Source organism: Pseudophryne corroboree, chromosome 3 (assembly GCF_028390025.1).
Source record: "Pseudophryne corroboree isolate aPseCor3 chromosome 3, aPseCor3.hap2, whole genome shotgun sequence".
NCBI classification, from domain to species: Eukaryota; Metazoa; Chordata; class Amphibia; order Anura; family Myobatrachidae; genus Pseudophryne; species Pseudophryne corroboree.
The window spans coordinates 277,231,891-277,258,875 of NC_086446.1; the positions used below are offsets into that span (position 1 = coordinate 277,231,891).

General features: G+C 49.5%; 1 protein-coding gene across 5 annotated transcripts in view; it reads left to right on the forward strand.

Annotated features, from left to right (window-relative positions):
* Positions 1-1,187: 1,187 nt before the first annotated feature.
* Positions 1,188-26,985, forward strand: part of RTEL1 (regulator of telomere elongation helicase 1) — a 435,638-nt gene continuing 409,840 nt past the window's right edge. For all 5 annotated transcript variants that reach the window (XM_063959152.1, XM_063959153.1, XM_063959154.1 and 2 more), the window contains exons 1-10: positions 1,188-1,671; positions 2,029-2,227; positions 2,680-2,773; positions 14,076-14,157; positions 15,275-15,335; positions 15,570-15,645; positions 15,741-15,825; positions 16,807-16,872; positions 16,951-17,104; positions 17,306-17,344. In XM_063959152.1, coding sequence (XP_063815222.1) covers positions 1,570-1,671; positions 2,029-2,227; positions 2,680-2,773; positions 14,076-14,157; positions 15,275-15,335; positions 15,570-15,645; positions 15,741-15,825; positions 16,807-16,872; positions 16,951-17,104; positions 17,306-17,344 — 958 coding nt within the window. In that variant the 5' untranslated portion in view covers positions 1,188-1,569. The remainder of the gene's footprint in view (positions 1,672-2,028; positions 2,228-2,679; positions 2,774-14,075; positions 14,158-15,274; positions 15,336-15,569; positions 15,646-15,740; positions 15,826-16,806; positions 16,873-16,950; positions 17,105-17,305; positions 17,345-26,985) is intronic.

Here is a 26,985-nt window from a genome sequence, read left to right on the forward strand (position 1 = left end):
AACCCTATAGAAGTGTTGTCTCCCTTATAGCAGCTTAATATATCAAAAAACGCCTAAAAAGTGCCCCCCCCTCTCTGTTTTACCCTGTTTCTGTAGTGCAGTGCAGGGGAGAGTCCTGGGAGCCTTCCTCGCAGCGGAGCCGAGCAGGAAAATGGCGCTGTGTGCTGAGGAGATAGGCCCCGCCCCCTATTTCGGCGGGCTTTTCTCCGGTGTTTGTGAGACCTGGCAGGGGTTAAATACATCCATATAGCCCCAGGGGCTATATGTGATGTATTTTTTTAGCCAGAACAAGGTATTCTCATTGCTGCCCAGGGCGCCCCCCGCAGCGCCCTGCACCCTCCGTGACCGCTGGTGTGAAGTGTGTGACAACAATGGCGCACAGCTGCAGTGCTGTGCGCTACCTCATGAAGACTGAAAAGTCTTCTGCCGCCGGTTTCTGGACCTCTTCACTTTTCGGCATCTGCAAGGGGGTCGGCGGCGCGGCTCCGGGACCGGACTCCATGGCTGGGCCTGTGTTCGATCCCTCTGGAGCTAATGGTGTCCAATAGCCTAAGAAGCCAATCCATCCTGCACGCAGGTGAGTTCACTTCTTCTCCCCTAAGTCCCTCGTTGCAGTGAGCCTGTTGCCAGCAGGACTCACTGTAAAATAAAAAACCTAAAAACTTTTTCTAAGCAGCTCTTTAGGAGAGCCACCTAGATTGCACCCTGCTCGGACGGGCACAAAAACCTAACTGAGGCTTGGAGGAGGGTCATGGGGGGAGGAGCCAGTGCACACCACCTGATCCTAAAGCTTTATTTTTGTGCCCTGTCTCCTGCGGAGCCGCTAATCCCCATGGTCCTGACGGAGTCCCCAGCATCCACTAGGACGTCAGAGAAAATGGGGGTAATTCCAAGTTGATCGCAGCAGGACATTTTTTAGCAGTTGGGCAAAACCATGTGCACTGAAGGGGGGGCAGATATAACATTTGCAGAGAGAGTTAGATTTGGGTGGGTTATTTTGTTTCTGTGCAGGGTAAATACTGGCTGCTTTATTTCTACACTGCAATTTAGATTTCAGATTGAACTCACCACAGCCAAATCTATCTCTCTCTGCACATGTTATATCTGCCCCCCCCTGCAGTGCACATGGTTTTGCCCAACTGCTAAAATATTTCCTGCTGCGATCAACTTGGAATTACCCCCAATGTTCTGATACTGACAGTCTTTGAGTCCGACCCGGAATTGCTGCTAGAGGAAAAATAAACACTAGCAGAGGCGCCATCTTTCCGGAGTCTTGGCGGTACATCGGCCCATTAGCGCACGATACACACTGCTGAAGCAGTAACTTAACATGTCCTTCTCAGATATCTGTCTCTGTTAGACTAAAATACGTTTCTGGGGCAGTAACAGTGAGACGGTGACAGACGGTGACTTGTCGCGGTCCTACTGAGAGATGTCACCCGGCCGGGCGGCGTAACGTCATGACGTTGGAGCGCGAGTTGTGAATCTGGGCGCAGGAGGTTGGGTTGGTGGTGCTGGGCAGCAGAGAGGAGGACATTGGGCATTGCTGGTTTCAGCTCCTGGACTGACATGCCTCAGGTCCAGGTCTCCGGTGTTACTGTGGACTTCCCGTTTACTCCGTACAAATGTCAGGAGGATTACATGGCCCGGGTACTGGAGTGCCTGCAGAAGGTATGTAATGGTGGACATTTCTACCTCTAATGAATTTCATAGAGGAGTCAGAGGGGCTTGCAGCAGGAGGGGAGAGTCTTGTATCAGTTTGAAGGCAGGCGTGCACCAAGCTTAGGAGGAGTTATTACCCTAGCTATTTGTTTGGGAGACGGCCAGTAGTTCAGACAGTTAGCATGCTAATCGCCCTGGCTAGCTTGATAGTGCTACTGCCATGTAGTAGCTTAACCACTGGGAAGTGCTGGCATGAATTAAGAGCGGTGGCACAGAGGGGTGTGGTATGTTAGGTCAACATTTATCATTGTGACGTGCATAACATGAGGAAATTGACATGGTTGAAATGTGCATTTTTACTTTCAGGGGGTGAATGGTGTTCTGGAGAGCCCTACGGGCACTGGGAAAACACTGTGTTTACTCTGTGCCACTTTAGCCTGGCGACAAAATTTCAAAGATGGCATCACAGCACGGAAGATTGAGGAACGTATGAATGGGGTACAACTGTTCCCGGACCGTCCTACTGCAGCCTGGGGAAGCGATGAGACAGGTGGACAGGGCACAGGTAGGAACTTGGGCATCAGACAACGTTTAAGGATTTTTCTTTTTTGTATGGGAGCCTGATGCTCACGTTTGAGCTGGGTTTTGTGATTTATAACCATCAAAGATGGATGCAGTGTTGTGCTTTAGGTAGGCTGACCATATTATCCCTTTCACCTGGGATGCTCATGGATTACACAGGTTCTGTGGCTGGCTGACTTCAAGCCTACATTTCAGCTGGGTTTAATCAGCCACAGAACCTGTGTAATCCATTAGCGTCCCAGGTAAAAGGGATAATAGGGTCACCCTACTTTAGGCGCTGTTATAGTTGAAACAGCGGTGTCAGTGGAGGACTCTGGTTGCAGGGAATGGCCAGTATATGACGGGTGAGGACCTTTACACTGACTGCTTGAACATAGCCTTGTTTTGCATAATATATATCTTCTACTTAAAGAAATCCTTTATCTTTTTTTACAGCATACTACAGTGACATTCCCAAGATTATTTATGCATCCAGAACACACTCTCAGCTGACCCAAGTTATAAGTGAGCTGAAGCACACCTCATACAGGTAATTTTGCTGTGGTTAGATCACTTTGTGCATGAAATGCCATAGGGGGTCTATAAGATCAGCAGTGTCGGACTGGGGCATGAAGGTTTACATAACCATTAGACCAGGGGTGGAGAACCTTTATTTCTACCGAGGGCCATTTGGATATTTATAAAATCTTTCGGGGGCCATACAAAAATTATCAACTTAAATATTACCCTGTCCTCCAGTAGTTATGCCCCTTAGTGGTACTGAGTGAGCGCGCCAAAAAATTAAATTAAAATGGGACGTGATACACATATGCCCCCCAATAGTGCAGTGCCAGATACACAAATGCCCCCGCAGTGCCAGATACACAAATGCCCACACACATGCCCTGCCCACCCCACTGTGCTGCTCACCGCTGCAGATGTGTCAGAGGAGGGGAGGAGATCCCAGCGTGCGCCTCTCCTGCCCCTTAGTGCTCCGTCCGGCGGCATGTCTCAGCTGTCAGGGGTCAGGGAAAGGAGGAGAGCGCGGCTATGTCGGGCGGCGGCGTGTAGGACCTCAAACCAGCGTCGGTTCGTGAGCCAATCGGAGCTCGCAGACCAGCAGCGGCGGCTCCTGATTGGCTGTCGGTCCACGAGCTCTGATTGGCTCACGAACCGGCGGCTGGTTTGAGATCCTACCCGCTGCTGCCGCCGGATATAGCTGCGCTCTCCTCCCTGCCCTGACAGCTGAGACACGCCGCCGCCGGACTGAGCCGCGACGTGTCTCGCTGACACATAGCAGCAGGTGGGCCGGAACAAACGGCTTTGCGAGCCCGAGGTTCCCCACCCCTGCATTAGAGACTGCATGGGCTGGGGCGGCCCTTGAGATAGATAGATATATTATACAAAAGGAAAAAAGGGTGTGTGCTCTCTCTACAATGGCGCTGGTCTCTCTTATTGTCACCTATTTATGTAGATAATACCCAGGTGTGAAAGTGTATGTTGAAACACACTGGTATGGTATAAATAAAATTGAATTTAATACATTACTAACATGCAATGTCTAAAAACAAGCAATACATTAAAAAAAACAAGTGGACTGGGAACAGGCCATGGGGGGAATGGGATCCTACCGATGCAGGTGGATGAGCCGCAGGTGTCAAATAAAGGCAGGGTACCCCAGGAAACACCCTGCTGGTGGCTCCTCTGATTGAATTCCCTTCCAGGCAATCAGGAAAACAGTCCATCAAACGTCCAGGGGGTGGGCAGCGCCACAAGGTATCGCCAACGCGTTTTGGGACAGCCTGGTCCCTTCTTCAAGGCAAGATCTGTAGTGCATCAACGTCATTCAGTCGTTTAGTGTCGGCCCTACAGCAGAACCAATGCAGATATATTGGCATGTCTGGCTGGGTGTATGACTGGAACACTGACCGCCTGTACACTGACCTCAGAGACTGAATCACAGCTGGACAGACAAATTCAAATACCCGCCCAGTTGTGATATCAGGACCTACACATCAACCGTCCAAATGGTAAGTGTATATGCTTACCAAATCGGCAGTTATGTCGGCGGATCCATTGGCATGGTGTATACCCAGCATTAATCTCCTCCTACATCATTGCCTACCCTGTTTATTATGCCCATGTTTAAGGGTACAGGCTTTCTTCTCTCGGTATGCCCCCTGTTTTATCTCCATGCCTCTTCTTCCCTCCTCTTACTATACAGCGTGCTACTTTTTGATCATCATGTAATTTGTAGTTATTCTGCTCTACTCCTCGTATTCCATTGTACCGCATTGATTTTCACTGGTGATGATTATAAGTGTCATCTATTAAGAGGAGTACAGCATCCAGTTTATAATTTAAAGGACAACTAAGGTAACAAACTGTTTTCATCTGATTTAAAAAAAACAAACAAAAAAAAAGTAAAATATGATTTTTAGTATTTTTTTGACTTCACAGCAGAACAACTAAATATCATATGTTTAAGAGGTTAATAATTCAAGCAAAGTAAGCAGTACACAATAGGTTTTAATTAAAAAGTTTTTATTAACTACTATATGTAATTCAAGTATAGGAATTTATATATCCTAACAATTCACTGATAGATATAGAATTATTGGGTGTGGTTAGCTAGCGCTCTCTAAGATCTATTTGACATATTTTGAACATTTAAGTTCTTTCTAATAGAGCACCCTCTTAGAAGAGCTGCTCTGCAGTTTTAAGTGTGGTTCAGGCCCGGTGGCTCGCTTCGCTTGCCACAGGTTGTATTCCCACTCTGTTGCTGGCGTGGACCCACCAACCTAGTGGGAATACCCAGTGGTGGTTGGCATTCCGTCCGTCGGTATTAAACGGGCTGTCGGGATTCTGGTGTTGGTCTCCTAAACGGTGGGATTGCGACAGCTGGTATGTTAACTGTATCACTCCTCCCTTTCCCCTGTTTTTTCACCTTACCTCCGTCCGTATCACACTGAACTCCCTCCCTGCCCATCACCTGCAGATTCCACTCCTAGCTCTGGAGCGCGCACCATCACTACACTGTGACCCTCATTCCGAGATGATCGTAGCTGAGCTACGATCATTCACACTGACATGCGGGGGGACGCCCAGCACAGGGCTAGTCCGCTCCGCATGTCAGTGACGGCTTCCCCGCAGAAGTGGGCGATGCCTTTGCACTTCAAGAGTAGCTCCCGACCAGCGCAGCTTTAGCGTGCGCCTGCGTTAGCCAGACCACACCCATGAAACGGCGGCCAAATGCCGCCGTTCCGCCCCCTCCCGCCCAGCGACCGCATCTGACTGTCAATCAGGCAGAGGCGATCGCAGCCCAGCTACGGCCTTCGGCCGTCTGGCATGCGCCGGCGCATGAGCAGTGGGTGCCCGTTCGCTTGGCTGTGATAAAAAGCAGCTAACTGGTCAGAATGACCCCCATTCTCCATCCCTGCCCTCCAAATTAATCTCCCCTTAACAGCAACCCTGATAATCTCATTGACATCTCTCCCACATACTCTCTCCTGTGCACTCTGTAATGCCAGGCCTGTCTGTAACAAAGTGGTCCCCACCCATGACCTTTTCCACTCCAACTTATGAATCTCCTAGCAGTTACAGAAACCTGGATTTTCCCCTCTGACACCACTTCTGCCACTGCTTTTTCCGCTGTTGGCCTCGCATTCTCTCACATCCAGCCTGAGGATCACCATGGTGGTGGAGTCTGGATCCCTCTATCCTCCAGTTACTCCTCATACTCATACTTACAGAACCATCCCTTACATTCTCTACATTTTGAGGTTCATGCTTTGCACCTCTTCCAACCTGGTCACCTTCAAGTAGCTGTCATTTACCTTCCCTCTGGCTCTCCCTCCAAATTCCTTAACAACTTTGCCTCCTGGCTCCCTCACTTTCTCTCAGATCTTCTCTCCATTATATTAGGTGACTAGAACATCCCAATCGAAATCCCCACAGAATCCCTTGCCTCTAAACTCCTTACACCCAATCATCGCTTGGTCTCTCCCAATGGACCTCCTTACTCTCCCCTGTGAGTGGGCATTCACTTGATCTGGTCTTCACTCATTGTTGTGATACAGTATTTCTGATCACTACAACTCCCTATTACCCCTCTCTGACCATCATCTGCTCACTTTTAGCTTATCATTTTTCTCTGTCTCCACTTCTGCCTCCCAAATCTTCCATAACATCTAAGTGTAACATTGAGGTTATTGACACCATGGAGGTAATTCTGAGTTGATCGCAGCAGGAACTTTGTTAGCAGTTGGCCAAAACCATGTGCACTGCAGGGGGGGCAGATATAACATGTGCAGAGAGAGTTAGATTTGGGTGGGGTGTGTTCAATCTGCAATCTAAATTGCAGTGTAAAAATAAAGCAGCCAGTATTTACCCAGCACAGAAACAAAATAATCCAACCAAATCTAATTCTCTCTGCACATGTTATATCTGCCCCTCTGCAGTGCACATGGTTTTGGCCAACTGCTAAAAAATTTCCTGCTGCGATCAACTTGGAATTACCCCCCATATCCCTATCCTCCCTGCTCGACTCTCTTCTCTCCCCTATTCTCTCTCTTGTCCTGATCAATCCACTTCTCAATACAATGCCTCCCTTACATTTGCTTTTGACTCTGTTGATCCAGTGATCATTACTCACCCCAGCAGATCAACACCTCAAACTTGCCAAATGCACCAGATATCTGCAAAAGTGTTCACGAACCGCTGAGCGACAGTGAAGGAAGTCGCAATCTAAGGACTTCCTTCATTACATATCTTATGCTCTCAAACTACAGTGATACCCTTTGCCTCTCTAGACAGTCATATTTTAAGAATCTCAGCTCCTCCCGGTCCGCAAACCACTGGTACCTCTGTCACTTTAAACTCCATCCTCTGCCTACACCCCCCCCCCCTACACACACACACACACACACACTCTCTCTCTCTCTCTCTCTCTCTCTCTCTCTCTCTCTCTCTCTCTCTCTCTCTCTCTCTCTCTCTCTCTCTCTCTCTCTCTCTCTCTCTCTCTCTCTCTCTCTTCCTCCTCCTCCTCCTCGCTCTCTGCCCTTGACTTTGCCACCTACTTCACATCTAAAAATTGACTCTTCACATCCCCCCCCCGACCATCACTCCCCATCCATCTTACCAACTCAGACTTCCTTTTTCCCCTGTATCTGGAGATGAATTCACAACCTTCTTCTGAGCATTCCTTCTCTGTCTCCTTTCATGACTTCACCCCCCACTTCCACTAACTGTAGGTGTCCCCCAAGGTTCTGTTCTGGGACCTCTTCTATTCTTCCTCTATACGTCCTCTTTATCTGAGCTTGTCCGCTCTTTTGGCTTCCAATATCATCTCTGTGGTGCCATTATTCAGATCTGCCATCCTCCCCTGATCTGTCCCCCTCTCTCCTTGCATGTATACCCAAATGGATGCCCCAGTGTTTTCTTAAACTTCACATGTCAACGACTGAGCTGATCCTCTTCCCACCCTCCCGCATGATCTCACATCCCACAATTTCATTATCCAGATGGCACAACCACCTCCTCTAGTCCCCAAGTGCGATGTCTTGGAGATATATTTGACTCCTCCCTCTCCTTCAAACCACACATTCAGTTCCATACTGTGGATAATAATGGATTTTTAATCTCATTCAGAAACTTAGCATTAAAGATAGCGTACAGTATGCATTTGTTTCTCTCCATAACCGCTTCACTCTGGAATGTCGCAAAAACAGTATAGTACACATTTGGTATTCAACAACATTAATATAATATAGTGGCCAGAGGTATCCTAGAAACACTGATGCCTGTTTCACCTAAGGGTTGCTTTATCAAGTCATTTTCAACATCTGCCAGGTCAAGCGAGCCGGCATATCAACCCGGGTAGCGAGCAGGGTTGAACACGGGTTCAACCCGGCTAGCGCTGCATTGTAAACGGGTAAGTCGGGTTGATGTGACCTGGACCTGTTAACTTCATGGGGCTAGGCGGCACTAATCTCCAAGCGACACCTCTGCAAGCGGCGGCGGTGAAATCACCTTGAGTCCTGTTGGAGAATGAGCGCTATGTAAATAAAATTATTATTCTTATTAACCCGGCATATTGCCAGGTCAGACCACCCGTATGAAAGGGGTCTTGCCGAGTTGCACCCAGGAAAGAATTGTGCACAAATCCCGGGTGCGACTCGGTAATGTTGATTAAAAGTGGTATTAGTTTCTTATTGATTTTAACATCCCCTGTTTCTCTGACGTCCTAGTGGATGCTGGGGACTCCGTCAGGACCATGGGGATTAGCGGCTCCGCAGGAGACAGGGCACAAAAATAAAGCTTTAGAATCAGGTGGTGTGCACTGGCTCCTCCCCCTATGACCCTCCTCCAAGCCTCAGTTAGGTTTTTGTGCCCGTCCGAGCAGGGTGCAATCTAGGTGGCTCTCCTAAAGAGCTGCTTAGAAAAAGTTTTTAGGTTTTTTATTTTACAGTGAGTCCTGCTGGCAACAGGCTCACTGCAACGAGGGACTTAGGGGAGAAGAAGTGAACTCACCTGCGTGCAGGATGGATTGGCTTCTTAGGCTACTGGACACCATTAGCTCCAGAGGGATCGAACACAGGCCCAGCCATGGAGTCCGGTCCCGGAGCCGCGCCGCCGACCCCCTTGCAGATGCTGAAAAGTGAAGAGGTCCAGAAACTGGCGGCAGAAGACTTTTCAGTCTTCATGAGGTAGCGCACAGCACTGCAGCTGTGCGCCATTGTTGTCACACACTTCACACCAGCGGTCACGGAGGGTGCAGGGCGCTGCAGGGGGCGCCCTGGGCAGCAATGAGAATACCTTGTTCTGGCTAAAAAATACATCACATATAGCCCCTGGGGCTATATGGATGTATTTAACCCCTGCCAGGTCTCAGAAAAACGGGAGAAGAAGCCCGCCGAAAAGGGGGCGGGGCCTATTCTCCTCAGCACACAGCGCCATTTTCCCTCACAGAAATGCTGGTGGGAAGGCTCCCAAGCTCTCCCCTGCACTGCACTACAGAAACAGGGTTAAAACAGAGAGGGGGGGGCACTTATTTGGCGATATGATTACATATATTAAGATGCTATAAGGGAAAAACACTTATATAAAGGTTGTCCCTGTATAATTATAGCGTTTTGGTGTGTGCTGGCAAACTCTCCCTCTGTCTCTCCAAAGGGCTAGTGGGGTCCTGTCCTCTATCAGAGCATTCCCTGTGTGTGTGCTGTGTGTCGACATGTATGAGGACGATGTTGGTGAGGAGGCGGAGCAATTGCCTGTAATGGTGATGTCACTCTCTAGGGAGTCGACACCGGAATGGATGGCTTATTTAAGGAATTACGTGATAATGTCAACACGCTGCAAGGTCGGTTGACGACATGAGACGGCCGGCAAACCAATTAGTACCTGTCCAGGCGTCTCAAACACCGTCAGGGGCGTTAAAACGTCCTTTTACCTCAGTCGGTCGACACAGACACGGACACTGACTCCAGTGTCGACGGTGAAGAAACAAACGTATTTTCCTTTAGGGCCACACGTTACTTGTTAAGGGCAATGAAGGAGGTGTTACATATTTCTGATACTACAAGTACCACAAAAAAGGGTATTATGTGGAGTGTGAAAAAACTACCTGTAGTTTTTCCTGAATCAGATAAATTAAATGAAGTGTGTGATGATGCGTGGGTTTCCCCCGATAGAAAATTATTGGCGGTATACCCTTTCCCGCCAGAAGTTAGGGCGCATTGGGAAACACCCCTTAGGGTGGATAAGGCGCTCACACGCTTATCAAAACAAGTGGCGGTACCGTCTCCAGATAGGGCCGCCCTCAAGGAGCCAGCTGATAGGAGGCTGGAAAATATCCTAAAAAGTATATACACACATACTGGTGTTATACTGCGACCAGCGATCGCCTCAGCCTGGATGTGCAGCGCTGGGGTGGCTTGGTCGGATTCCCTGACTGAAAATATTGATACCCTTGACAGGGACAGTGTTTTATTGACTATAGAGCATTTAAAGGATGCATTTCTATATATGCGAGATGCACAGAGGGATATTTGCACTCTGGCATCAAGAGTAAGTGCGATGTCCATATCTGCCAGAAGTTGTTTATGGACACGACAGTGGTCAGGTGATGCAGATTCCAAACGGCACATGGAAGTATTGCCGTATAAAGGAGAAAAAGACAACGTCTTTTCAGCCTCAGTCCTTTCATCCCCATAAGGGCAAGCGGGAAAAAGGCCAGTCATATCTGCCTTGGGATAGAGGAAAGGGAAGAAGACTGCAGCAGGCAGCCCATTCCCAGGAACAGAAGCCCTCCACCGCTTCTGCCAAGTCCTCAGCATGACGCTGGGGCCGTACAAGCGGACTCAGGTGCGGTGGGGGGGTCGTCTCAAGAGTTTCAGCACGCAGTGGGCTCACTCGCAAGTGGACCCCTGGATCCTACAAGTAGTATCCCAGGGGTACAGATTGGAAATTCGAGACGTCTCCCCCTCGCAGGTTCCTGAAGTCTACTTTACCAACGTCTCCCTCCGACAGGGAGGCAGTAGTGGAAACAATTCACAAGCTGTATTCCCAGCAGGTGATAATCAAAGTACCCCTCCTACAACAAGGAAAGGGGTATTATTCCACACTATATTGTGGTACTGAAGCCAGACGGCTCGGTGAGACCTATTCTAAATCTGAAATATTTGAACACTTACATACAAAGGTTCAAATCAAGATGGAGTCACTCAGAGCAGTGATAGCGAACCAGGAAGAAGGGGACTATATGGTGTCCCGGGACATCAGGGATGCTTACCTCCATGTCCCAATTTGCCCTTCTCACCAAGGGTACCTCAGGTTCGTGGTACAGAACTGTCACTATCAGTTTCAGATGCTGCCGGTTGGATTGTCCACGGCACCCCGGGTCCTTACCAAGGTAATGGCCGAAATGATGATTCTTCTTCAAAGAAAATGGACGATCTCCTGATAGGGGCAAGGTCCAGAGAACAGTTGGAGGTCGGAGTAGCACTATCTCAAGTAGTTCTACGACAGCACGGGTGGATTCTAAATATTCCAAAACCGCAGCTGTTTCCGACGACACGTCTGCTGTTCCTAGGGATGATTCTGGACGCAGTCCAGAAAAAGGTGTTTCTCCCGGAGAAGAAAGCCAGGGAGTTATCCGAGCTAGTCAGGAACCTCCTAAAACCAGGAAAAGTGTCAGTGCATCATTGCACAAGGGTCCTGGGAAAAATAGTGGCTTCTTACGAAGCGATTCCATTCGGCAGATTTCGCGCAAGAACTTTTCAGTGGGATCTGCTGGAAAAATGGTCCGGATCGCATCTTCAGATGCATCAGCGGATAACCCTGTCTCCAAGGACAAGGGTGTTTCTTCTGCGGTGGCTGCAGAGTGCTCATCTACTAAAGGGCCGCAGATTCGGCATTCAGGACTGGGTCCTGGTGACCACGGATGCCAGCCTGAGAGGCTGGGGAGCAGTCGCACAGGGAAAAAATTTCCAGGGAGTGTGATCAAGTCTGGAGACTTCTCTCCACATAAATATACTGGAGCTAAGGGCAATTTACAATGTTCTAAGCTTAGCAAGACCTCTGCTTCAAGGTCAGCCGGTATTGATCCAGTGGGACAACATCACGGCAGTCGCCCACGTAAACAGACAGGGCGGCACAAGAAGCAGGAGGGCAATGGCAGAAACTGCAAGGATTCTTCGCTGGGCGAAAAATCATGTGATAGCACTGTCAGCAGTGTTCATTCCGGGAGTGGACAACTGGGAAGCAGACTTCCTCAGCAGGCACGACCTCCACCCGGGAGAGTGGGGACTTCATCGGGAAGTATTCCACATGATTGTGAACCGTTGGGAAAGACCAAAGGTGGACATGATGGCGTCCCGCCTGAACAAAAAACTGGACAGGTATTGCGCCAGGTCAAGAGACCCTCAAGCAATAGCTGGGGACGTTCTGGTAACACCGTGGGTGTACCAGTCGGTGTATGTGTTCCCTCCTCTGCTTCTCATACCCAAGGTACTGAGAATTATAAGACGTAGAGGAGTACGAACTATACTCGTGGCTCCGGATTGGCCAAGAAGGACGTGGCACCCGGAACTTCAAGAAATGCTCACAGAGGACTCATGGCCTCTGCCGCTAAGAAGGGACTTGCTTCAGCAAGTACCAGGTCTGTTCCAAGACTTACCGCGGCTGCGTTTGACGGCATGGCGGTGGAACGCCGGATCCTAAGGGAAAAAGGCATTCCGGAAGAGGTCATTCCTACCCTGGTCAAAGCCAGGAAGGAGGTGACCGCACAACATTATCACCACATGTGGCGAAAATATGTTGCGTGGTGTGAGGCCAGGAAGGCCCCACGAAGAAATTTCAACTCGGTCGATTCCTGCATTTCCTGCAAACAGGAGTGTCTATGGGCCTCAAATTGGGGTCCATTAAGGTTCAAATTTCGGCCCTGTCAATTTTCTTCCAGAAAGAATTGGCTTCAGTTCCTGAAGTCCAGAAGTTTGTCAAGGGAGTATTGCATATACAACCCCCTTTTTGTGCCTCCAGTGGCACTGTGGGATCTCAACGTAGTTCTGGGATTCCTCAAATCACATTTTAAACCGCTCAAATCTGTGGATTTGAAATATCTCACATGAAAAGTGACCATGCTGTTGGCCCTGGCCTCGGCTAGGCGAGTGTCAGAATTGGCGGCTTTGTCTCACAAAAGCCATATCTGATTGTCCATTCGGACAGGGCAGAGCTGCGGACTCGTCCCCAGTTTCTTCCTAAGGTGGTGTCAGCGTTTCACCTGAACTAGCTTATTGTGGTACCTGCGGCTACTAGGGACTTGGAGGACTCCAAGTTGCTAGATGTTGTCAGGGCCCTGAAAATATAGGTTTCCAGGATGGCTGGAGTCAGGAAAACTGACTTGCTGTTATCCTGTATGCACCCAACAAACTGGGTGCTCTTGCTTCTAAGCAGACGATTGCTCGTTGGATTGTAGCACATTTCAACTTGCACATTCTGTGGCACGCCTGCCACAGCCTAAATCTGTCAAGGCCCATTCCACAAGGAAGGTGGGCTCATCCTGGGCGGCTGCCCGAGGGGTCTCGGCATTACAACTCTGCCGAGCAGCTACGTGGTCGGGGGAGAACACGTTTGTAAAATTCTACAAATTTGATACCCTGGCTAAAGAGGACCTGGAGTTCTCTCATTCGGTGCTGCAGAGTCATCCGCACTCTCCCGCCCGTTTGGGAGCTTTGGTATAATCCCCATGGTCCTGACGGAGTCCCAGCATCCACTAGGACGTCAGAGAAAATAAGAATTTACTTACCGATAAATCTATTTCTCGTAGTCCGTAGTGGATGCTGGGCGCCCATCCCAAGTGCGGATTGTCTGCAATACTTGTACATAGTTATTGTTACAAAAAAATCGGGTTGTTATTGTTGTGAGCCGTCTGTTCAGAGGCTCCTACGTTTGTCATACTGTTAACTGGGTTCAGATCACAAGTTGTACGGTGTGATTGGTGTGGCTGGTATGAGTCTTACCCGGGATTCAAAATCCTTCCTTATTGTGTACGCTCGTCCGGGCACAGTATCCTAACTGAGGCTTGGAGGAGGGTCATAGGGGGAGGAGCCAGTGCACACCACCTGATCCTAAAGCTTTATTTTTGTGCCCTGTCTCCTGCGGAGCCGCTAATCCCCATGGTCCTGACGGAGTCCCCAGCATCCACTACGGACTACGAGAAATAGATTTATCGGTAAGTAAAATCTTATTTTTTTACACTGTATGATATATAAGGATGTTTGTTACCTCCCAACCCTAGCTGCTGGGGCTAACTCTGTGCTCTGTATAATCATCAACCTGTCTGCTCACTACAGACCTAAAGTCAGTGTCCTGGGCTCCCGAGAACAGCTGTGCATACATCCAGAGGTCAAGAAGCAAGAGAGTAACCATGTCAAGGTACTAGATACAGAGTGTGATGCCTTCTCTTGGTTCTCTTTGTGATTTCTAAGTGTACTTTTAAAAGGTGAAAAGAAAGCCCTGCAGAAATATTGCAGTAGACCTTATTCCTTTTTAGTCCCCAAGTTCATTTATTGATTTTCTCTGATTTTGTTATTTCTTTGATGCTGTCACATATTAAATGTGAACAATTTGTCATTTGTATATTAGAAACCACAAATATGACTACAAATAAACATTGTGATTAAACGATATCTGTAGTGCAGTTTTCAAATTAAAAAGATGGTGGGTGAGATTGATCACGGAGAGGTCAGTCGGCAGGCTATCTGGATAACCAAATTCTGGCCAGAAATTTTACACTCGAGCAGGTTACAGGTCAAGGAGAGTTTGGCTATGCCAAGAGGTCTACACTTTTTAGAAGAACGTTTAGTTCATTAGAATAATGTTTTTCCAATTGTAATGTGTACCATATCCTAGTGCAGACTGGGGTAATGGGGGAAGGAGGAAGAGTCTTCCAAGAGGAAGCAATTTGATATGGAACTGCGCTCATAATATGGCAGAACAATTTGTAGGTGTGCTTAGTGCAGTCTGAGATGGGAAGGGGAAGGTGTATATACTTTGTTTTATGCGGAACCTGTACAATAAGAATCTGAGAGGTTAGGGTAATGACCCTTTTCAAAAATGGTTGAAGTTTGAGAGCGCTCCACCAGATGTACACAAAAGATCCTGGCTGATCGCAGTTTCTCCACCAGGAGTCAGGATGGGTAACCGAATTGTTGAACAATTTAAAGTTTCCTCCACAGTTACTTTATTTTCTTCCTTCTGTAGAAACAAGGACAGGAGCCTTCTTTCTTGTATTGTTAGATTCCCTCTACTCACCAGACTTCCAATGGCTTTAAAGAATTAAGTGGGAATAGTTACAAAACTTAAGTGTTTCTGGAATAGTTTGATCACAATATACTGGAGGAGGTTATTAAGGCACTATTGGTACAGAAAGTAGATAAGGTTACAGATAGGCCTTAAAATGGAAAGAAAGTTCTGAAGCTGTAATTTCCTGTCATCCTCCATCTTTGTTTTGTCTTGTATGGGAATTACCAGCATTCTCCCATTCTTTCAGGTACATATGTGCCGCTCCAAAGTGTCCAACCGCTCTTGTCACTTCTATAACAATGTGGAGGGTAAGTGTTTCATGAGCTTTGGTCTAGGGTTGGTGATAGTGGATGCCGGGAAACAAACGTCTCCATTTGGTTAGGTTGGGGTTGTGATTGGATGTATTGAAGTTGCTCTAAAGAGAGTGGTCGCAGTAACAGACTGATAGACATGTTAAGATAGAGTTCTACATTTATAGCTGTTTTATATAGTATGTGGAAATCCTACAAATTCCTACAGACTAATAAACGTTCTTCCTAAAGAAAAGAGCACAGAGAAGGATCTAACCACTCAGATACTGGACATTGAGGATCTGGTGAAGAATGGCACAAAGCACAGGTACTACAGTAGCCTCCCCCACATGATCTTTCCAGATTGGAACTATATCCGTTAGTTTGTTACTATTTCAGCAAATTCTTTTCTCTACTCTGCAGGGCTTGTCCCTATTACCTGTCTAGGAATCTGAAACAACAAGCGGATATCATATTCATGCCCTATAATTATCTACTGGACCCAAAGGTACATGAAGTAACTTGGGTATCTTTATGCTATATTGTATGCCAGCGCTTCTCTAATCCAGTACTTGGGCACACCTAATATTTGTATTTCCTTGCTGGAGCACAGTTGTATTCAGAACTGACTGACACATTAAAAGATCCACAGGTGGTTCTAATTATTTTACTTGTGTTTCTCTGAGGAGACCTGGGAAACATTCACTGTTAGGGGTAAATGTATTATAGCAGAATGGTGCCGCTATAACACTTCTTGCTTCGCCTCATTATCAAGGTAAAGCAGGGACGGACATTGACAAGCTATATTAACATCTTGTCTGCCAAAGCGGGGGAGTGAAAACTCCCCCCTCCGGCGATGCCCACTGAGCGCACAGCGCATCAGCTCAGTGCTGATGCTGTGTGTCCCCCTGTCTGGCCGGCTCCTCTACTCATGCGCGGGATCTCACTACTCAGGCCAGATCCCCTGTGCAGTCTGGAGCCAGCGCCCGCCACAGCCAGGGACATCTCTGTCCCTGCTGTGGAGGTAGGGCATCGCCACCTGCAGGTGTTGGAACGGTCAGCGATGCTGACCCTTTCATACATTGCCCCCTCATATCAGCTTGCTGTAGCGCCCCTGTCACTGATCCCGCACTGCTTCTGTAATACATGGGGGAGAAGCAGTATCAGTGTACATAACGTGTGCTGATACTGCTTCTACCCCATAACGACCGGTTATACATTCACCCCTTGGTGTGTTCCAGAGTCTACACTGTTATATACTGTTATACACATCAGATGCTTTCAGATTGTGCTGCATTTGACATGAATGCTAAATGCAATGGAGTATATTGTGGGCTTTCTTAGGATCTGAGTAATGGCTTTGTGGCAAGGGGGTAAACTATAAGCGTTGACTGCTAAGAATGGGGAAGGCTTTGGGTTTTCAGTTTTGTTGTAGTGCTGAGCAATAATGTATAGAAGTTACTTGAAATAAATTCTATTTGTCTTCCAGAGTCGTAAAGCCCATAACATCGATCTGAAGGGCACTATTGTGATATTTGATGAAGCTCACAATGTGGTGAGTCCTATGCTTCCTCCATACGCTATCTGTCTCTCAGTGTCTTTACCCTGTGACGCTTCTCTCTCGCTTTTCTAGGAGAGAATGTGTGAGGAGTCTGCTTCCTTCGACCTGACTCCTTATGACTTGGCTTCTGGGATTGATGCTTTAGACCTGGTGATAAAGGAGCACACAGAGAACCTGGAGCAGAAACATATAAGTGCAGAGTTCAACATGCAGTCCCCAAGCACCTGTGAGCTTTATCCACTTGTTCCTGTTTTGCTTTTGGACCAGAGCCATTTCTAATATTAGTAAAATAACTTGTACAATTTTAAATCCATTCTCCCTGCTTTTATTTTGTACTGGAAAGTTGTCCGCGCATAGCATGTTCATTGATGCAGTTTTAAAGATGGTCCAAGTATTTTAACAACAAAAACATTTTATCTGTTTCTAGCTTTGAACATAGAGCTTGAAGACTTGGCCAAGATAAAGGGTGAGTGGCCATACTGCACTGTATACAGCAGAGGGCAGTTGTGCTTTCTCCAAACCTACTCTACAGTATTCTTATTGTCCTGCTAGTATTCATTTCCTAGAACTGCCTGTAGATGGAGCTAGGTTTATAGATCTTTCAGGTATGTTTGTTCTGTCATAATGAAGACAAAAGAAACAGATGCAAGCGATCCATTCAATCTAACCCAGGGGTGGGGAACCTCCGGCCCTCCAGCTGTTGTTGAACTACACATACCAGCATGCCTTACAACAGTTTTGCTATTTGGTCATGCTAAAACTGCTGCAGGGCATGCTGGGATGTGTAGTCCAACAACAGCTGGAGGGCCAAAGGTTCCCCATGCCTGATCTAACCCAATAATAAAGAAATAAAGATTACCATCGCTCTGCTGAACCAGTGTTTATTTCATACCCTCAGCTATGTTCTGCACTTGCCGCTATGCATATTTCTTGTTATGTTTTGTAAAACAGAATAACATTTATTGTCTGCGCTATCACTAGTACTGCAAATGTGTGCATATCAAAATGTTACCTAGAGTTGTCATGGCTGCTTTCAATCAAGGCTATAAAAGGCCTAGTTGGGTGTGACTCCCAAACAGTCCTTGTCTGGATGTTACCTGAGAGGTAAGTGCACTTAACTGCAATTTAATGGTGTGTTAGGCATATGTGTTGGTACAGAGATGAGGGCCCCTTGATGACGGGCTGCAAGCTTAAATGTTTTGATCAAAATATGAGCACAATCCCCATGCTTTTACTTGCTAGACACACAGCTCTTGCAGTACTAGTGATAGCACAGACAACCAATGTATTTCTGTTACGTATACATTCATATTAATAACTAGGTGCTTCATCGCGCCCTACGGGCGCTCTTCACACCGTCGGAAGGGGCTACGCCCCCTTAACCCCTGCACGCCTTTCTGGCGTTCAATATAATGGAGTATTACCTGCATTCCTAGTTTTGTTAGTGTTTGAATATTGCACAATGAAAGGGCGTCTGATGGTGAAGGGGGCGTAGTCCCTTGCAACAGGAAGGGGTTTGGGGAGTGGGGACCGCGGATGGGGGAGGGGGTATGAAGGCGCTGTGGGTGGGGTAGGAGCAGGGGTGTCGCAGGTGGGGGATGGCAGCTGCAGGGCTGTTGCGGATGGAGGAGGGGTTTCCGAAGGCGCTGCAGATGGGGAAGGGGTGGGTGCGGGTGAGCAGTGGATGGGGGAGGTGTCCAGGGGGCGCGGTGGGTGGGGGGGTAACGTGGGTGGGGGAGTGGAGGGTGCGGTGCTGTTGCGAATGGTGTAGGCGATGCGAATTGGTTAGGGCCTGCTGCGTGGGTGGGGTAGGGGATCCAAAGGTGCAGCGGGCGGGGGAGAGCCAGATGCGGGGTGTGGCGGATGGGGGAGGGGGTCCGGAGGTGATGTAGGTGGTGGAGGGGCGGGTGGCATAGGGGGTCTGGAGGCGCCGCAAGTGGGTACCGGGGGAGGGGGCCGGGGGGGCGTTGTGTGTGGGGGAGGGGCAGGTGGAGGAGGGGCAGATGCTGGGCTGGATGGGGGAGGGGTTCCAGAGGTACTGCGGGTGGGAAAGGGTGTGGCGGGTGGGTAGGAGGTGTGGAGCCGTTGCGGGTGGGAGAGGGGGGGTGCAGTGAATGGGGTTAGGGGTCCGGAGGAGGGAGGGTCCGTGTGTGTGGAGGTGTGGGGTCCGTAGGCGCTGTGGGTGGGGGTGCCACGGGTGGTGGAGGGACAGGTGTGTGGATTTGCGGTGGATGGGGGAGGGGGTCTGGAGGTGGTGGAGGGGTGTGTGCGCGGGTGGGATAGGGGGTGGGTGCGGGGGTGCAGCGGATGGTGGAGGTGGTCCGGGAGTGTGGGAGAGGTGAGGTGCTGTGGGTGGGGGAGAGGCGGGTGAGGGGCTGTTGCGGATGAGGGAGGGGTTCCGGAGGCGCTGCAGGGTGGAAGGGTGCAGGTGTCGCGGGTGAGGTAGGGGGCCTGGAGGCGCTGCGGGTGGGGGTGCGGTGGATGGGGAGGGGCTGCAGGTGGTGGAGGAGCGGGTGGTGTAGGAGGTCCGTAGGTGCAGTGGGTGGTGGAGGGGTGGGTGATGAGGGTGGGGTAGTGGGTCCGAAGGTGTTGCGGTTGCTGGAGAGGTGGGGGTGTAGGGGATGGGTCAGTGGGTGCAGCGAATGGGGGAGGGGTGAGTGCGGGGGTTCAGCGGATGGGGAGGGGGTCAGGGGATGCGGGAGGGGTGGGGGTGCTGTGGGTGGGGGAGGCGGGTGAGGGGCTGTTGCAGATGGGGGAGGGGTTCCGGATGCGCTGCTGGTGGAGAAGGGTGCAGGTGTTGCGGGTGAGGTAGGGGGCCTGGAGGCGCTGCGGGTGGGGGAGGGAGGGGGGTGAGGGTGCGGTGGATCGGGAGGGGCTGTAGGTGGTGGAGGAGCAGGTGGTGTAGGGGGTCCGCAGGTGGAGTGGTTGGTGGTGGGGTGAGTGCTGCGGGTGGGGTAGTGGGTCCGAAGGTGTTGCGGTTGCTGGAGGGGTGGGGGTGCAGGGGATAGGTCCGGGGGTGCAGCGGATGGGGGAGGGGCTGCTGCAGATGGGGGAGGGGTTTGGAAGACACTGCGGATGGGGTAGGGGGTCCGAAGGCGCAGTGGGTGGGGGTGCCACGGATGGTGGAGGGGCAGGTGCGGGGGTTTGCGGGGGATGGGGAGGGGTCATGGGGCGCTGCAGGTGGTGGAGGGGCAGATATCAGTGCACATAGTCTCTGTGGTAGTTAGTGAGGTTTGGTGATGGTGTGAGAGGGGTGAAGGCCAGTACACAGACAGGCAGTTAGAGAGCAGGATGAGGGTGACAGGGCATAGTGACGGGGAGTACTTAGCAGATATAGGGGTGGGCTACTGGTGTGATGTCACAGTGTGTGTACCTTTGCTATCATGTGTGAGGTACATGTGAGATATGTGTGAGGTGTGTGTGAGGTAAGGCTGTGCGGGTCGTGGTGGCCACTAACCTCCAGGCTGCTGCTGTGAGATGGTGACTGCAGAGGGAGGGAGCTCAGACCCAGCAGCAATGGGTCGTGGTCAGCATTCCTTCCTGGCCCCGTTCCGCTGCACACTGTCCGCCCCGTCTGACGGGCGTCATTCCTCCATCCTGCCTGGCAGTGTCAGCTGCCGTGATCGCGGAGCATAGGTAAGCGTCCGGAGCTCTGTGGGCGGGCAGGCATGGTGTTTCCCTGGAGAGGTGCGGCGCGCGTCCTTAGGCTGCAAACGGAGGGAGCTGCGGCCCAGCAGCAATGTTGATTAGTGCGTGTCCCGTCCTGGCGCTGTCCCGCTGCACATGCTCCGCACCGCTTGCCGCTGAGCATGGCAGCCCTTGTCTGTATGCTGCAGATGCTGATCTAGCGGTGCCTGAGCTAGCGCCCTCTCCCTGGGGTGTGGGTGTCAGGCGGCAGGTATGGTGTGTAGGTGGGAGAGGAGCTGGCTGCAAGAACCCTCCATATCAGCGCTGTTCCCCTCCCTGCAGATAGTGTCAGTGGCCGTGGTGTACTTTTGCTACTGGTGGCCAGGGCCGGTGCTAGGGTGTTCGGCGCCCCCCTGCAAACTATGAATTTTGTGCCCTCCCATATTCCTTTGTTGTGCATCGGGAAAAGTGGTGTGGTCTCGCAACTAAGGGGCATGGCCACACAATAGTACCCCCATTTAAAATTACGCCACAATGTAGCACAATCTTATTCATCTTATACGTAATGCCCCACCTGTAGTAGTAGCGTCCTTATACGTAATGCCCCCCCAATAGTAGTAGTGTCCTTATACATAATGCCCCCCCAGTAGTAGTAGCGTCCTTATACATAATGCCCCCCCAGTAGTAGTAGCAGTTATATGTAATGCTCTCCAACAGTAATAGTAGCGTCCTTATACATAATGCCCTCCCAGTAGTAGCAGCAGTTATATGTAATGCTCCCCAACAGTAATAGTAGCGTCCTTATACATAATGCCCCCCCAGTAGTAGTAGCGTCCTTATACATAATGCCCCCCCAGTAGTAGTAGCAGTTATATGTAATGCTCCCCATCAGTAATAGTAGCGTCCTTATACATAATGCCCCCCCAGTAGTAGTAGCATCCTTATACATAATGCCCCACCCGTAGTAGTAGCGTCCTTATACGTAATGCCCCCCCAATAGTAGTAGTGTCCTTATACATAATGCCCCCCCAGTAGTAGTAGCAGTTATATGTAATGCTCCCCAACAGTAATAGTAGCGTCCTTATACATAATGCCCCCCCAGTAGTAGTAGCATCCTTATACATAATGCCCCCCCAGTAGTAGTAGCGTCCTTATACATAATGCCCTCCAGTAGTAGTAGCAGTTATATGTAATGCCCCCCAACAGTAATAGTAGCGTCCTTATACGTAATGCCACCCCTGTAGTAGTAGCATCCTTATACGTAATTTTCCCCCAGTAGTAGTACCGTCCTTATACATAATGCCCCCCCAGTAGTAGTAGTAGCATCCTTACATGTAATGCCCTCCCAGTAGTAGTAGCCTCCTAATATGTAATGCCCCCCCTATAGTAGTAGCGTCCTTATACGTAATGGCCCCCCTATAGTAGTAGCGTCCTTATACGTAATGCCCCCCCTATAGTAGTAGCGTCCTTATACGTAATGCCCCCCCATAGTAGTAGCGTCCTTATACGTAATGCCCCCCCTATAGTAGTAGCATCCTTATACGTAATGGCCCCCCTATAGTAGTAGCGTCATTATACGTAATGCCCCCCCTATAGTAGTAGCGTTCTTATACGTAATGCCCCCCCTATGGTAGTAGCGTCCTTATACGTAATGCCCCCCTATAGTAGTAGCGTCCTTATACGTAATGCCCCCCCTATATTAGTAGCGTCCTTATACGTAATGCCCCCCCTATAGTAGTAGCGTCCTTATACGTAATGCCCCCCCAATAGTAGTAGCGTCCTTATACGTAATGCCCCCCCTATAGTAGTAGCGTCCTTATACGTAATGGCCCCCCTATAGTAGTAGCGTCCTTATACGTAATGCCCCCCCTATAGTAGACGTAATGCCCCCCCTATAGTAGTAGCGTCCTTATACGTAATGCCCCCCTATAGTAGTAGCGTCCTTATACGTAATGCCCCCCCCCCCCTATATTAGTAGCGTCCTTATACGTAATGCCCCCCCTATATTAGTAGCGTCCTTGCATGTAGTGGCCCCCCCAGCAGTGGCGTCCATAAAGTGCGCACACACAAACATACCTCACACACACACAATTCACACATATATACAAACACACACACCCCACCATATATATACACACATGCACACCCCCATCCCCCCACTATACACACACACACACACACACACACACACACACACACACACACACACACATTTCTCTCTCACCCTCCACTTACCAAGTCTGGCTGGCCGTCACTGCAACGCTGATTCCACCATTGTTCAGCTGTCTGGTCCTGTGTAGCTCCGCCCCTCTATTCCGTGTAGCCCCGCCCCCTCGTGACGCCGTAGCTCCGCCCCCTTTTCGGGACCCGCACACAGCCCGCTGTCACAGGTGATTGGGGGGGGAGGACAGGCACAGCAGTCGTGGGGGGGGGGGGGGGGGGAGGACAGGCACAGCAGCCGGGGGGGAAGGACTGGCACAGCAGCCGGGGGAGAAGGACAGGCACAGCAGCCGGGGGAGAAGGACAGGCACAGCAGCCGGGGGGGAGGACAGGCACAGCAGCCGGCAGCTAGTGGCCATCCTCACCTCCTATACTGTAAGGTAGGGTCTTGCACCTGACTGCTGCTGGCACTGGGTATGGGGTAGCTCCCTGCAGCAGATGCAGTTGACTCCACCCAGCTCTGTGACTCCGCCCAGCGTTACGAGCACAGAGTCACAGATTAAGGCAAATATATAGGAGATTATATTGTGGCATTAATATTGCCACACATCTGCTACCATGTTCAACAGTAAAAACAGGTGTGGACATATTTATTTTCCATTATGTTTTACACCTGGCCACATGTATACGTGAAAGAATGAGACCATTCGATGATATAGGGAAAGCACTAGCATTTGTTATGTAGATCCAATCATATTGGGGAAAGGCACGTAATCAGCATAACTAGAAATATTTGTGTTACTTTACCCATACTAATTTTATATGGACTTTTTGTGGCAATTTGTAAGTGATTGGTATTTCTGTTATTTGTGCGTATTCTGCTATGGAGCCGATGTAGTCCATCTTGATAAACAGTTTGAAGATTTTTTTTTTTTTTAAACGGTCTTTCCTCTGCCATCGCTTGACAGATTCTGAAACAGTGGGGAAAGTTGGCACTCTGAATGAAGTCTGAGTTCCTCATCCTCTGAATCCCCTTTACAGAGAACCTTCAGTTATTTCAAGTGCCCATAGGAGCAGGGCATTTTTGTTAGCGCTGCCTAAATACCATTATTTATTAATATATTTTAATGTATAATAATACAATATTCCCTCCTTTTGCACTAATTAATTTCTGTGATATATATATATATATATATATATATATATATATATATATATATATATATATATATATATATATATATATATATATATTTTTTTTTTTTTTTTTTCTCTAACGTCCTAGTGGATGCTGGGGACTCTGTAAGGGCCATGGGGAATAGACGGGCTCCGCAGGAGACTGGGCACTCTAAGAAAGATTTAGTACTACTGGTGTGCACTGGCTCCTCCCTCTATGCCCCTCCTCCAGACCTCAGTTAGAATCTGTGCCCGGACAGAGCTGGGTGCATTTTAGTGAGCTCTCCTGAGCTTGCTAATAAGAAAGTTTTTTAGTTAGGTTTTTTTATTTTCAGAGAGTTTCTGCTGGCAACAGACTCTCTATTACGTGGGACTGAGGGGAGAGAAGCAAACCTACTAACTGCGGCTAGGTTGCGCTTCTTAGGCTACTGGACACCATTAGCTCCAGAGGGATCGAACACAGGAACCTAACCTTGGTCGTCCGTTCCCGGAGCCGCGCCGCCATCCCCCTCGCAGAGCCAGAAGACAGAAGCCGGCGGGTTGAAGCAAGAAGACTTCAAAATCGGCGGCAGAAGACTCCTGTCTTCATATGAGGTAGCGCACAGCACTGCAGCTGTGCGCCATTGCGCCCACACACTCCGGTCACTGTAGGATGCAGGGGGGGGGGCGCCCTGGGCAGCAATTAGATACCTCCTGGCAAAAGCAGCATATATACAGTTGGACACTGTTATATGCATGAGCCCCTGCCATTAATTTCACACAAAATCGCGGGACAGAAGTCCGCCGCTGAGGGGGCAGGGCCTTCTTCCTCAGCACTCACCAGCGCCATTTTCTCTCCACAGCTCCGCTGAGAGGAAGCTCCCCAGGCTCTCCCCTGCAGACTCACGGTAGAAAGGGTAAAGAGAGGGGGGGGGGGGGGGGCACATAAATTTAGCGCATTAATCATATATACAGCAGCAACTGGGTAAACACTAAGTTACTGTGTGATTCCTGGGTCATATAGCGCTGGGGTGTGTGCTGGCATACTCTCTCTCTGTCTCTCCAAAAGGCCTTGTGAGGGTCCTGTCCTCATATAGAGCATCCCCTGTGTGTGTGGTGTGTCGGTACGCGTGTGTCGACATGTTTGACGAAGAGGGCTATGTGGAGGCAGAGCAAGTGCAGATGAATGACGTGTCTCCGCCGACGGCGCCGACACCTGATTGGATGGATATGTGGAAGGTGTTAAATGATAATGTAAACTCCTTACATAAAAGGTTGGATAAAGCTGATGCCTTGGGACAGTCGGGGTCTCAGCCCATGCCTGATCCTACAGCGCAAAGGCCGTCGGGGTCAGAAGCGCCCACTATCCAAAATTGTTGACACAGATATCGACACGGATTCTGACTCCAGTGTCGATGAGGAGGATGTAAAATTGCAGCCTAAAATGGCTAAAGCCATCCGCTACATGATTATAGCAATGAAGGATGTATTGCACATATCAGAGGTAAACCCTGTCCCTGACAAAAGGGTGTATATGTATGGGGAGAAAAAGCAAGAGGTGAATTTTCCCCCTTCACATGAGTTAAATGAATTATGTGAAAAAGCGTGGGATTCCCCCGATAGGAAAGTGCTGATTTCCAAAAGGTTACTTATGGCGTACCCTTTCCCGCCAACGGACAGGGTGCGCTGGGAATCCTCCCCTAGGGTAGATAAAGCTCTGACACGCTTATCTAAGAAGGTGGCCCTGCCGTCACAGGATACGGCCGCCCTAAAGGATCCTGCAGATAGGAAGCAGGAAAGTATCCTGAAGTCTGTTTATACACATTCAGGTACTCTACTGAGGCCGGCAATTGCGTCGGCCTGGATGTGTAGTGCTGTAGCAGCATGGACAGATAATCTGTCTGAGGAAATGGATACCTTAGACAAGGATACCATTTTACTGACCCTGGGGCATATAAAAGACGCTGTCCTATATATGAGGGATGCCCAGAGGGACATTTGCCTACTGGGCTCTAGAATAAATGCAATGTCAATTTCTGCCAGAAGGGTCCTGTGGACTCGGCAATGGACAGGTGATGCCGACTCCAAAAAGCACATGGAGGTTTTACCTTACAAGGGTGAGGAATTGTTTGGGGACGGCCTCTCGGACCTAGTTTCCACAGCTACGGCTGGGAAGTCAAATTTTTTGCCATATATTCCCTCACAGCCTAAGAAAGCACCGTATTACCAAATGCAGTCCTTTCGATCACAAAGAAGCAAGAAGGTCAGAGGTGCGTCCTTTCTTGCCAGAGGCAGGGGTAGAGGAAAGAAGCTGCACCATACAGCTAGTTCCCAGGAACAGAAGTCCTCCCCGGCTTCCACTAAATCCACCGCATGACGCTGGGGCTCCACAGGAGCCAGGAGCGGTGGGGGCGCGTCTCCGAAATTTCAGCCACCAGTGGGTTTGCTCACAGGTGGATCCCTGGGCTATACAGATTGTGTCTCAGGGATACAAGCTGGAATTCGAAGTGATGCCCCCTCACCGTTACCTCAAATCGGCCCTGCCAGCTTCCCCCATGGAACGGGAAGTAGTGTTAGCGGCAATTCACAAGTTATATCTCCAGCAGGTGGTGGTAAAGGTTCCCCTCCTTCAACAAGGAAGAGGATACTATTCCACAATGTTTGTGGTACCGAAACCGGACGGTTCGGTCAGACCCATATTGAATTTAAAATCCCTGAACATTTATCTGAAAAGATTCAAGTTCAAAATGGAATCGCTCAGAGCGGTCATTGCAAGCCTGGAAGAGGGGGATTTTATGGTGTCTCTGGACATCAAGGATGCTTACTTGCATGTCCCCATTTATCCACCTCATCAGGAGTACCTCAGATTTGTGGTACAGGACTGTCATTACCAATTCCAGACGTTGCCGTTTGGGCTCTCCACGGCACCGAGAATATTTACCAAGGTAATGACAGAAATGATGGTGCTCCTTCGAAAGCAAGGAGTCACAATTATCCCATACTTGGACGATCTCCTCATAAAGGCGAGGTCCAGAGAGCAGTTGCTGATCAGCGTAGCACACTCTCAGGAAGTGTTGCAACAGCACGGCTGGATTCTGAATATCCCAAAGTCGCAGCTGATAACTACAACGCGTTTGCCTTTTCTGGGCATGATTCTGGACACGG